The 12,466-nt window shown below is 43.0% G+C and overlaps 1 protein-coding gene across 1 annotated transcript; it reads left to right on the top strand.

Moving 5' to 3' along the window:
• The first annotated feature begins 227 nt into the window (after nt 1–227).
• On the top strand, nt 228–11,412 carry SCOC (short coiled-coil protein). The gene is made up of 4 exons (XM_030491518.1): nt 228–340; nt 8,243–8,314; nt 8,410–8,493; nt 9,061–11,412. The coding sequence occupies exons 1-4, from the start codon at nt 277–279 to the stop codon at nt 9,201–9,203; spliced, it is 363 nt and encodes a 120-aa protein (XP_030347378.1). The 5' UTR covers nt 228–276; the 3' UTR covers nt 9,204–11,412.
• Nucleotides 11,413–12,466: the final 1,054 nt, after the last annotated feature.

Genomic DNA, 12,466 nt, shown 5'->3' with positions numbered 1-12,466 from the left:
CTTTCACAGAAAGAGCCTGCCATAACAGTGTTTGCTCAGCACATATCTGGTGAAGCAGTTAGAAACCTTCTAGCTTAACAATTTCCGGGAAAGAGCTCAAGGTTCAGGCGAGATACCACACAGAGCAAGACGTGTGTAGCTGCCAGCAGTATGCAATAACACCTGTGTGCTGGACTCATTAAAGATTTAACCAGAGCAGTCACGTGTACACTGGAAAATGGCTGACAACTGCCATGCCTAACGCATGGCTCCAGAACCTGGAGAAAAGGAAGTAAAATGGAGTTACCTTTGGATGAGGAGGATGGCACCTTCACCAACATCTCTTTGGCAGATGATTCAGGTAAGAAACTACAGTAATCTACTGATACAATACCAATTCCACAGGGTGAATACTACTACTGGGGGGGCACACAAATCTGTAGATCCTGATTATCAGGCACATTGGATTTTTAGCTAATGCTCTCAAGTAAACTTTTCTAGTTGTGTAGTTGAATAAGCCTTGTGATTAGTTGAGAATTGAGATTCTGGGGGGATGGAGCATACCACAGTTTTCACATGATAGCATATGGTAAAATACATTTGAGCATATACAGCCTTTCCCTGTTTAGAAAGAAAAAGTTACAGAAATGTTAATGTTACTACTATCAAAGAAAATACAGATAATGCTGGCCTTTCCTCCTGAATATGGGATGACCACCTTTGACATACGGCAGTGAGAGCTCACAAGAAGTGATGCAAATTAATTGCTAATGGAAATAAGATGATCCATTTAAACCCCCCTCTATTAAGCATTAAATTCTTTTAAAAGAAACTGCAAAAGCAAAGACTGCCCCCTCCCTCCCTCCCCATCCCGCCCTTCTATCTTATGGAATAAAAATTATTTGGAATGGGAAGTAAGATAGTTCTACATACTGGAAAAATGAAGTCAGTTACTATGAATTGATAATCAATTATTTAGACAGGTGTGACTAGAGTATCAGCTTGAGAATGTCAGCGTGGCTGCTGTAGAGCTGTGCTAATCTACACTATCTAGAAATCTGGACTACTTATTAATGATTCATACAAGTCCTATTCCTCTCCCCCACCCCTTTGTGGTTTTTTAGCCTCATATGTGTGTGTGTATATATATATATATATAAAGAAACAAAATCCCCAAACAAACAAAAAACTCCATGGAGTTGATCTTATTTTTAGAAAACAACTCTCTAGCAATTAGCGTGATGGTGCTGAACTGGATGTTTGAATGCACTTTGTTTATACGGCATATAGCTTAATGACATCAAGGTGTGGTTGACCCGACCTATTCACAAGACGATAACCTGGCAGAGTTTGGCCCAAGTTGTGCAGTAATGAAGGGCTCTCTTGGCTGTGAATCTCACTCTTTCCCTGAAGCACGGTGTAGAACAGTAAGGGAACTGTCTCATGACTTGCTGTGCAGCTGGTAACATGGCAAGAAACAGATGAGGGGCAGCATACAGCAGCAAGATTGTCTGGTTTTTGCTGAGCATCCAGAAGTAGCTGAGTTAGGGATGACTCCATAATACTGGATGGGTTTGAATCTGCCCTGTCTCACAGATAGGTGGTTTTGCTATATTGCTTTCTTAGTCTTTCAGAATATGTAAGTTGCTTTCTTTAGAAGGCAAACACCCACTAGCCTCCTGTACTGCTAACCTCAGCACCCTCACAGCTTGGAACATGTTAATACACATGAGAAAACAGAGGCAGAAAGTTCAAACTCTCTCATTCAAGCAGCAGCTGACACTGGATACTCAAGTCAACTCAGGCATTTAGGGCTTGATACTCACCTGACAGATGTCACTGCTATAAAAGTAGCTGCTCAGCAACAGTGCAAATAAGACTCTATTGCATGTCAGAAACTGAGCACTTCAAATTTACTAGACTCTTGACTGCAGTAACACACCCAAAGTCAGAGAAAGCTCATGTTCACGACACAAAGAGGACCACAAACAAGGCTTCTTTATGCAAGATCTGCTACCAGTACCAGAGCTTTTCCCCTAGTAATGGAGAGGTGGGGACAGTCACTCAAAAAGTAGACAGATAACTTCAGAGTAGCTGAAAATAAGTTACATTTTCAGGCAAGCTTTTAGCTTAAAGGCATAGAGGGAGAAGATGGTAAGATGAACATGATAACCCTGGTCCATTTCTTCTGCCAGAGGGCAACACCTGGAGGCTAGAGAGAAAGGTGTAAGAAAATTCCCAACCTAGAATAGGAAGAGACTATCATATACTTTGTAGGAAACAGTCTTCCTTATCTCTCCCAGTTGAAGTTAAGACTAGTTACAGTAACTCTGAGCAGAAGTTAATAGACAAAAATTAGCACAGAAGCTAACAAACAGAATGCGCCTTATAGCTGTAACTGTAAAGCTGGAGAACATTAACTCCAGAAGAGCAGGGAGCATAAAACTTTTACATGGTGAGAGAGAAAAGATTCCTTAGGGTGGACAACAGCAAGCTCAAGCAAGGAATAAGGAAACTAGACTTGCAATAGAGAGATCATAAGTACACTTTGCCTGCGGATGACCTGATGTTTTAAAACAAGTGTTCCATAATGAAATGTTAAGTAGCATTACAAAGATGCACTGGTTTTGATGAACTCAAGTATGTTTATAATTGCATAAGGCTTTCCTCCCATTTCTTACAACATACACAAAAAGATACTAAACAGACAAGTAGAACAATGTGCTACGTACATACAATCTGAATCGTAATCAGAATACAGCCTTCATATCAAAGTTTCTTTAGTAGAGTGAAAAGCCATTGTGGCAAAGCAACAGGGGTTACTGAGCCTGATTAACTGAGTGCAATGCATGAATACTTAATAGCCATTGCTCTTTCAAAACAGCAGTGTTTCTCTACTGGTTAAATACACAGATATTAAAAATAAATCAAGACAGACACAAAATGGCAGCAAGGTAGAAACTTCTGAATAAGTATTTTAATAGCAATATCAAAAGTGCATGAAGTCCAGGAAGGCATTCATTAACAGCATTTGCGACAATATTTTCACCTTTAATGAAAGAAATACCTTTTCATTTAGAAACTCATAGCACCTGATAAAGTTCCCTCAAAAAAGGACCTACTCAAACAAAATCACAGAGGAAATTAAACCAAAAATAAAGCAAAATAGTGAGATGATGCCCAACGGCTGGAAAAAATTCTTATTGTTCCTCTGATCAATGCTGCATAAGTAAATCAAGGCTCTCTTTGTTCGCTGCAAAGAACCTCTTACTCTTTTCAAATATGCTTTACAGAAAGCCAACATTAAGGACTACATTTCTCATGTAAAACCCTCCTTTTAAAAGGCAGATACAAACCCCTAAAGGTTTAGGCCTAACTTACAGAAAGGCAAAACAGCTTTTCATCTCATCAAGTTATCAGCAAAGCTTTATGGAACCTCAGTAAATGTTCTTCCACAAAATCTGGTGGCAAACCTACAGCTGATGATCACAAGCAGGTTCAAACTCTTTAGAGGCCGACATCATGCCATATATATTGGTATTCACACACCAATTTTTTCCCCAACTGAATGCTCACAGTTTACATCATCTGATGAGGTCCCATTCTCATTCAGGACCTCAGGCACCACCAAAACATGCACAATAAGTATGGATGCAGACAACAGATAGACCAATGTAAGCCAAGATAGCTGTTCAATTTGTAGAATTTGATTTGGTTGGGAAAAAGTGCAAACTAAGAACTACTCAAATTCTGCATTTGACAGAAGTCTGTAATGGTAAGTTAGGATGCACAAGGATGTGCACAAGGCTACAAAAGCCTTTTGAGGTTACTTGGGCAGAGTAACAAGAAATGCAAAGAATTCGGGTGTAAAGCAGCACTTGAAAAAAACCTTTTCAGGATGTGCCGTTTCTACAGAGAAACAAAATGATGAAGATTTGATGTAAAGAGTCTTGAGTTAGTATTGCAAAAAGAATTAAGCCATTTGTATTCCTTTTTGTCTTTTTCTTTATGACAATAATGGAAGGAGAAAACAGTACAGTTCAAATAGCAAACTCATCTCAGAAATGTGTACAATACCTTCTTCTGTTAGCGAAAAGAAGAATACATTTCTATTCTGGTGGTGAACAGTGAAGCCTCTGTCACCAGTCAGCTTACGCAGGCGCCTCTCACGCCTGTAACCTTGCCAAAAAGGAAGTGAAAGGCTCGCTGGTTTGCACTGTGTACCATGGAAAAAACAGGATGTACACCAGAGGTTTAGGAGTAAAATGTCTGAAAACATCTGGCATTAGCTGCAGTGACTTAGAATCTGAGTCCAGAGCAATAAAATTCTCTCCTGTAGTTTTGTACCTGTACACATATATTCATTCAGGTAAGCTATTAATGATGCTTTATATCCTAGGGAGATTGTTCCTGTTTTAAGCAAAAAATGCCCTTTCAGTGAAACTGGATAAATTAATTCCTTTTGCCAGCAACATCAGCTAGAGAATCCTCTCCTTTCTTAAGAAGAAACACTCAACATAGTGAGGCACATTAATTTTGTCCCTCCCAGTGAGTGAGGAAACCAGGGAGAAGCAAATGCTGCCAGACCACTATCAAACCAAAACCAGCTCCTAGGAACAACCCCCAGACAAGACTTGCCACGCTAATAGCTCACAGAACACAGAAATGACACTTTCTAACACAAGGGTTAACAGAAAACTACAGGCTGATAAAAGCAAGAATTGTTATAAAAAGGAAGGCTTGAATTGGCCATCTCCAGCCAAAGGGGACACCAAGCACACCCCTAAAATGCAAAGTAGTTTTTGGTTACTCTACAGACATGCACAGGCATTGTGTGAGATCCAATACCATAGAATCACAGAATGGTTTGGGTTGGAAGGGACCTTAAAGCTCATTCAGTTCCAGCCCCCTGCCCCGGGCAGGGACACCTTCCACTAGAGCAGGTTGCTCCAAGCCCCTGTGTCCAACCTGGCCTTGAACACTGCCAGGGATGGGGCAGCCACAGCTTCTCTGGGCACCCTGTGCCAGGGCCTCACCACCCTCACAGGGAAGAACTTCCTAATATCTAATCTAAATCTCTTTCAGTTTAAAGCCACTGCCCTTTGTTCTACCACTATATGCCCTTGTAAAAACTATATGGCTGAGTATACTGCAGTACAAACCTAAGGAAGCATTTGTGCAACTGTTTAAATCTAACCCAGTAACACTGTGCAGACTAAAGACGCCATCTGCTCTCTGCTGACAGCCCCTCTGCACTGCTGACAGCAGAGGCTCAGAGAAAAACAGTGTTCTCAAAAGGAAAATCAAAAAACCTCTCACATGTTAACTTCTGAAAAGTAGTTTCAGCCTGGTGTTCATGCTCAGAGTTAATGAAAGAAAATAGTACAGCCAGAAAACCGCAACCATGCAAAGTAGAATGAACCCTCAACACTATACATACCAAAACAGAAACAGCAGGTAAACCAGCAACTCCTGGAATTACTGTTCTGTTTTGGCTACAACAGAATAGGAGCCAATCTGTCTGGTTTCCATTCTGTCCCATAATTTAATGTAAAGGATTTTCCCACTTTGCTCATTTGGAATGGTTTAGACAACAAACTGCAAATGTAATGCAGTGAGCAAGGCGGAATTTGTACAGGGAGGGGTGCGTTTCCCCAAGGTGAGCCTGCAGAATTTACACTTACTTACACCCACACCCCTTATAGTCTAAACCACAGCAAGTTCTTCACCAGGGAAGCAAGCTCTCCACCCATCTGTATCCACCTGCAGACTCTGGCCACGTTTTCCCCCTGTAATCAAAGTGCTGGAGACTGTCTTACTAGAAAGAATTAGAAGAACTTGTCGATTGCCAGCTTGCCACATAGGAAATGCAGCAAGCAAGATACTAACAGGGTGAGAAGCACCAGTCATTGTAGAAACAGCAACTAAGGAGAGTTACTAACAAGCTCCTAAAGCCCAGCCACCACCTGAGAGGACTGCTCGCAGGGTTAAAAATGCCTTTTGTAGAGAAGGTGATATACTTCTAAATAAAACAGCTAATGGAACTGAAAACAACAGACTCCTCCAGTGCAAACAGACTGCAGGACTCTAATAAGAACAAACTCTCGTAATTTGAACAGCATTCAGTCCAATCAGAATTTATCCAATTGTGGGGTTAAGAAAGTTGTTACCATGACAATCATAATATTGTGGAGGCACCCAGAAGATGTAGATACTAGAAATATATACTTTCTGAAGTGTATTAAAAAATACAGTAGAGGGCACACTTCCCAAATGTCTTTTATCTTCCTGATTTATCCACATGGCATCAAGTCTTTTATTTGTGAGTGGATATGTTGCAGAACGGTTTGGGTTTGAAGGGACCTTAAAGATCATCTAATATTCTTGCAACATACGGATAGATGTGGATATACCTCACTGCAATATGGTCCAAGCTGCACAGTACCTATAGAGATATTAAAGATTATGCAGTGCAGTTACTTCAGTGAAGCCACTAAAATTAGCTTAGGTCCTGCATGTTGTCTTTACTGTGGCTGACAGATTGTACTACAAGGTCCGAAGGGAACACAGGGGTTATTCTCTCTGGGGAACCCTTACACAGAAACAGGGGTGTTGGTTTGGAGCTACTGAGCTATTAGGTGACAGCAACTATGTGAAGTTGCTTAGGTTTCTGTGGTGATGTGGACTCTAACACGGGAAGATCCTGGCGCAGGGAACTCAATCAGAGGTTCCCTGGCCTGGACACTGCTGTGCAAAAGACTTAACCCGCCACATTGGAATGGGCCAGGCCGGGTTTACACAGCACTGAACCAGAGCGGATAAACGCTACCGGCCTCCAGCTGGGAGGCTGCCCTCTCCAGGTGCTACATAGGAGCACCCTGCAGTTAACGGCAGCCTTACACATACCTGGTTTTCTCTAGCATGTCTCAGGCTTTGCCAGCCTACCTACACCTGGAGGAGTTAATTACACCTGCCCTTCCTCAGTTTCTTCTGAGCACAACAGTGTTCAACCACTGCCCTGGACAGCGGCACTAACCTAGGGGGCACAAAAATAACCTGTCACGAAAACGTTGATATTAATTTAATAGCGTACTCACAAGTTAGTTCCATTCCTTTATCTACAACTCAACGGTGTTTAACGGGCAAGGCCCGCGTACGATTAAGAACACCCGAGAGGAGGCTGAGGCGCGACCAACTCTGCCAGGCGCCAGGGGGCTCCCTCGCTCCGCGCCCCCTCAGCAAGCGGCGGGAAGGGGGCGGCGCAAACCCGGCCATTACATGAAGGGGTGGGGAGTGTGTCTTCCAGCCTCGGCACTGCCCCGCCCCGCTGCCGGGTACCGCCCGTGCGGATACCGGTGGTCGGGCCGGGAGGGCGGCTGGGAGGGAGCAGCCGGGGCGCGCACCCCCGACGCGGCGCAGAGGGACGGCCGCCGGGGCGGCTCCTGCCTGTCAGTGAGGCGCCGAGGCCCCGCCCCTCCTCCCCGCCCCGCCGCGCCCATTGGCTGGCGCGGCCGCAGCCGTGTGCGCGCGCAGAGGCAGGTGGAGGGGTGCGTGCGGCGCAGGCGCGGCGGGAGGCGCACAGCTGCGGCCGGGCCGGGGCCGGGGCCGGGGCCGGGGCGCAGCCCGCTGGGAGGCAGCGGCAGGTGAGGAGGCGGGGCGCGCCCGGGCGGCCGCGGGGAGGATGCTCCGGGCCGCGAGGGGGGGGGGCTTTGCGGGCAGGGAACGTGCAGTGCTGCCGCCCCCCCCCGCCGGCCAGCGGGCCCGAGCGCTGCCGGTAGCCGTTCCCATTGCGCGCTCCAGCGAAGGGCAGTGCTGCGGATGAGGCGCAAGGGCCCCGCGTCCTGCAGGCCCGGTCTCCGCGACACAGCTGTCTGTGACAGCGGGGATGGAGGCGGGGTGGTGGTGGTGAAGGGGCCCTCCTGCTCCTGTGCTTCCGTAACGGCCAATTCCAGAAAGATCGGTGCCGGGAAAGCGGCAATTACATCATTGAAACACAGGGTTATGGGTGCACGAGAGTGCATCAGTACATCTAGAACAGGTAGTCTTGTGAACTGAAGCACAGCTACTTCAGGAATTGTATTTATATATCACATAAGGCTCAAAGAAAAATAATCAAAGAATGTTAAAAGATGTTGTTCTTAGGGTTGTTAAAAGGTTAAGTGGTAGCTTTTCAACACCAGTTATAAAAATGCATGGAAAAATCCAAATATAAAGGCAGGTCTGTTAACAGTGGCTCAGTGTTATTTTTCTTCCTCTTAAGCAGAGCATCTCTCAAGAATACTCCCTTCAACAGTGGAAAGAGCACACTCTACAATGATGAATGCCGACATGGATGGTATCTTACTGCTTTTTCCTCGTTATTTTTTCTATTTAATATTTCATTTCCAACTGTTACAGAGGTTGCACTAAAACTCTCATGATTTATTGCAGCTGTTGAGGCTGAGAATCAGGTGGAATTAGAAGAGAAAACACGGCTTATTAATCAAGTGTTGGAACTGCAGCACACACTTGAAGGTTAGCTGTTTGACATGAGACTTTTTCACAAGCACATACAAATAAGCAGGAGAAAAGAACCTTGCTGTTCTGCCCTACCTTGCTGGAGTGCCCAGACGTATGTCACTTACCCAAGTGAAGATACATGAGCAAGGTCTCAGAAATACTTTATTGTTTTTTTCCTTTTTATACAATATAGCATTTGCTCAACTCTCGTAATACACATGAAGCAGAAGGGGCAATACAGGTAAACTTTTCCAACCTCCTTAGTTGACAAATGTCTTTGCGTCTGCTCCTACCTGAACTGTTATGTCCAGGTAGTTTATAGTTTGCAAGAGCTTAATTCAGAAATTCAAGAAAAGAATGAAAGTACAGAAGAGCAGTTAGTTTATCAAGTTTGTCACAATACTGGACTACAAAATGATACAGAAGAAATGGGCTTCAGCTAAAACTTGAAAGTAGCACAAGAAAATAGCTTATGGCAGTGTTTCTCACAGTTAAAGTGTGAATGGTTTTATGTAGGCACATACGACATGCTCATTGTATGCAACAGTGTCTAATATATTTCTTACAATATCACCTTTGCAGATCTCTCAGCACGAGTAGATGCTGTTAAAGAAGAAAATTTGAAACTGAAATCAGAAAACCAAGTTCTTGGACAGTATATAGAAAATCTGATGTCAGCGTCTAGTGTTTTCCAAACAACTGACACAAAAAGCAAAAGGAAGTAAGGGTTGACTCACAGATGATGTCATTGTATTGCTGCTGTCTTTATTTTTTGTTTTAATTGACATAGGCTACATGAGCTGAAATACCTTAGTTTGTGGCTTTACTGGATACCTGAAGATGAAAAGCTTTGGTGATGAAACACAATGAAGAACATTATCATGAACAGGAGAGATAAGTTTGTGTATTATTAAGATTAAGCAATGTGCACATGTAGTGTAGAGACTTACTAAACTTTCGTATTTGTTTTAAAAATGAGCATATCTTGTTAAAAATTGGATTCAGTTTGTCAGATTAAACGGAAGTGTGTCGGCACTCTTGGAGGTCTTAGGGTAGTGTTCTCAACTAGCAAGATAATGCAGTTACGTTGTATTGAAACCTCATTTGGTAAAAATCTTCAGAGTCTCATTGCATCACCTTTTCCACCTTAAATATATTTAGGTTAGATCTGCAAAGCAACTTTAAACAAAAACCTATAAACCAGTTAAGAATTTCTGTGAAGGAATACCAGTAAGACACTATTTGCAGGGCTTGTGTACAGAAAAACACTTAAGATTTTTTGGGAAGGGGGAGGGTAAGAGAAGAGGATCAAGGATAAGCAACTTAAATCAGGGAAATACCAAACTGAGGCAGCATCAGAGCGTTTGTAGCTTGCAAGATGCACACTTCAAACCATTTCCACTTTCCTGTTTTCTCAAAGAATGATCAGGTGCAGCATCATGATCCTCCTGAAGTTTTTTAGTTGTGTGATGAAGAGTTAAGTAAAAACCCAGGTAATTTACTTCACAGAAACAGAAGGTCAACAGCTGCAGAACAATGTGCAGTGAGGAACTAAGCACAAGTCTTTCCTTCCCACCTTTTACCTTCTGAAGTGCCAAACTTGTCTTTGCTTCAGGCCTTAGAGCAACTGCTTTCCTGCCCTGGAGCCTGAGCTTGTGAAGTACCTCTTGAGGCACAGCACAAGAACAGGTATCTAAGGCAGAAGACTACAGTGGAACAAAGGTGGCTTTTGCTGCTCAGACTTGTGCTGCTCTGAGCAAAGCTTAGTGTCAAGGTGCCCTGTTTTTTACTGGCTTGCCAGTTTGTTAGCAGGTTTGGTAGAGGTGCTCAGCCCAGATTGTGGGTCTGAACACTTCTCGTAGAAGCAGCACATCTAGCATAATCAGTATTAATGGAGAGCAGAGCCTGAAATACAAACAACAATACACAGTTTAGCAGTACTCAGTTGCATGTTTCACCTTGCCACACAGCAGCATTGCAGACGTTACTTATGGGAGTTACCTAGAACTGAGCTCTGTCTCTTCAGTAATGAAGCCGTTGTACTTTTAACAACAGCAAACCACTAAAGGATCTCTTCCAGCCTTGCTGTGATGAATTCTATGAAATAAAGCTGCAGGAATGGAATGAGTGTATCTAATAGTAGAATAAATCCCTCTCAAACCCCAAGTTTCTTGGCAGCTAAGCACTGCTGTGTCTCAAGTGTAAGTTGACACTGTGAGGTCCCCCTCCCAAAGGAGGGGTTTCCCATTTCTCCCCATTTAAGATGGCTGTACAGCACTCGCTGTCAGCAAAGCCAAATGAGTGCAGACAGAGCCCTAATAGTTCAGTCTTGAGGGCTGATTACAAGTCTAAGTCAAGAAATATGATGGAGAAAAGTTTTACCCCAAGGCACAAGTGGCTGCTACCATTTGTGTCATCACATTCCGTAAACATCCAGAAGTATTTTTAATCTTACACAGACTACTTTCTCACTGGAACTTCATCCAAGAATTGCTAGCAGGTAGAGTAGATCACATGCTTAGTCCAGGGTTTGAGCATTAAAAAAAAACAACCAACCCCCCCAAAAAAAACCCAAACAAACAAACAAAAGACTACTCACACCAAGCACTTGACTTCTTAAGACTGCATTGTATTACAGCCATCCCAGCTTTAAAGCCACATCACTGCACATCTCCATCTGCACTGCAGGGGATCAAGTAGTAACAGAGCATGTGCTTGTTAGACTGCAGTAATTTCCCAAGATCAAGTAATCTTAAAATCATGGTTTTGTATTGTAAGATTGGATAGTCGTATTTTAATCCATCAGTGTGTATATAGTAGCCATTTCATCTATGTACCATTTACATCCCAGTACTGTGGCCTTCATTTAACTTATTAACATTTTAAAGATGTTGTATTTCTGACTTTACACTAAATAAAAACTTTTGATTTGTCTCGATTAGTTTGGTTTAACATTTGTAAACCCTAAAACTTCTCATAACTCGCTCTGGCTTTGCCATCATCTTGTTTCTATGCAGCCAAAATGTCTGAAAGACTAGATGTAATTAGCAAGTGTTAAGATTAAACCTGGGTTAATTGATCTGTTTCCAGCAAAGCTTCCAGTTCCAAACTCACCTGGTGTGTCCACCCATGAATTTTGAATTTCTGTATACTTTTCTGTTCTGGCTAAAGGAAAAAGGAAAAGGATTGGTAGACTGCATCTAGCATTGTCAAAGCTAAAACCTGTGTCTCTCCACGTGGGAGAACTTTAAGCCAAGTTAGAAGAGATTCGACCTTTTCTTACACAGGTAGTGAGCTCTACATCAGACAGAAACCAGAATGATGTCTTCATCATACCTTCATGAAGCTGAAAGCTAACTGAGGAGTAGCTTCAGTTGTAATTCACTAAAGAGGGCACAGTCTCCTATGTAGCCTGCCCTGAATATAGGAAATTCTCAGTCTGGGATTGGGCATCCTCAATAAGACTGCTTTTACTAAGCCACGATATAGCCGGTGGGTCTGCACGCTGCAAAGGTCTGATACTCATGGGGTTCCAAAGAGGACCAACAGTTTTAATAGCAAGGCATCCTGGAACTGGATTATCATCAGTCTGTTAATTTTAAAGCACTTTCAAGTAACCATGATAGCAAGATCAAGTATTTTTCCTGAAAAACTTGTTCAAATATAAATGGAATACACACAGGAACTGTGAAGGAAACCTCAGTTACAAGTGTCAATGAAGGTTCTTTTGCCTGGCTTTCTAGATCTATAGCCTCAAACCCCCAAAGCTCTGATATTTCTCCCCTAATTACTAGCATAAGACTAGATCCAAGTAAGCTATTGTGCAGAAAGGTATCTTCTATCTCTGGGTAATCAAGGTCATTAAGTCAGTATTTAAGTGAGATAGGCCTTACAAAGAGTCAGTGTTGCTACAAGCACCATCCTTGAGTCATGGCCTCATCAGATCATTTTACCCATAATAAATAGCCTCTTGTTTACTGAAGTGAGG

The sequence above is a fragment of the Strigops habroptila genome, chromosome 7, assembly GCF_004027225.2.
Source record: "Strigops habroptila isolate Jane chromosome 7, bStrHab1.2.pri, whole genome shotgun sequence".
Classification (NCBI taxonomy): Eukaryota; Metazoa; Chordata; class Aves; order Psittaciformes; family Psittacidae; genus Strigops; species Strigops habroptila.
The sequence above is the reverse complement of the archived record's forward strand: the minus strand, read 5'-3'. Positions and strand labels throughout refer to the sequence as shown.

What these genes read in the sequence shown, in the direction of transcription:
- SCOC (XM_030491518.1), top strand. Translation starts at nt 277, where the DNA reads ATGGAGTTACCTTTGGATGAGGAGGATGGCACCTTCACCAACATCTCT. An exon ending in CTCTTTGGCAGATGATTCAG is followed by an intron (nt 341 to 8,242) that starts GTAAGAAACTAC and finishes CCTCTTAAGCAG; the next exon opens with AGCATCTCTCAAGAATACTC. An exon ending in GATGAATGCCGACATGGATG is followed by an intron (nt 8,315 to 8,409) that starts GTATCTTACTGC and finishes GATTTATTGCAG; the next exon opens with CTGTTGAGGCTGAGAATCAG.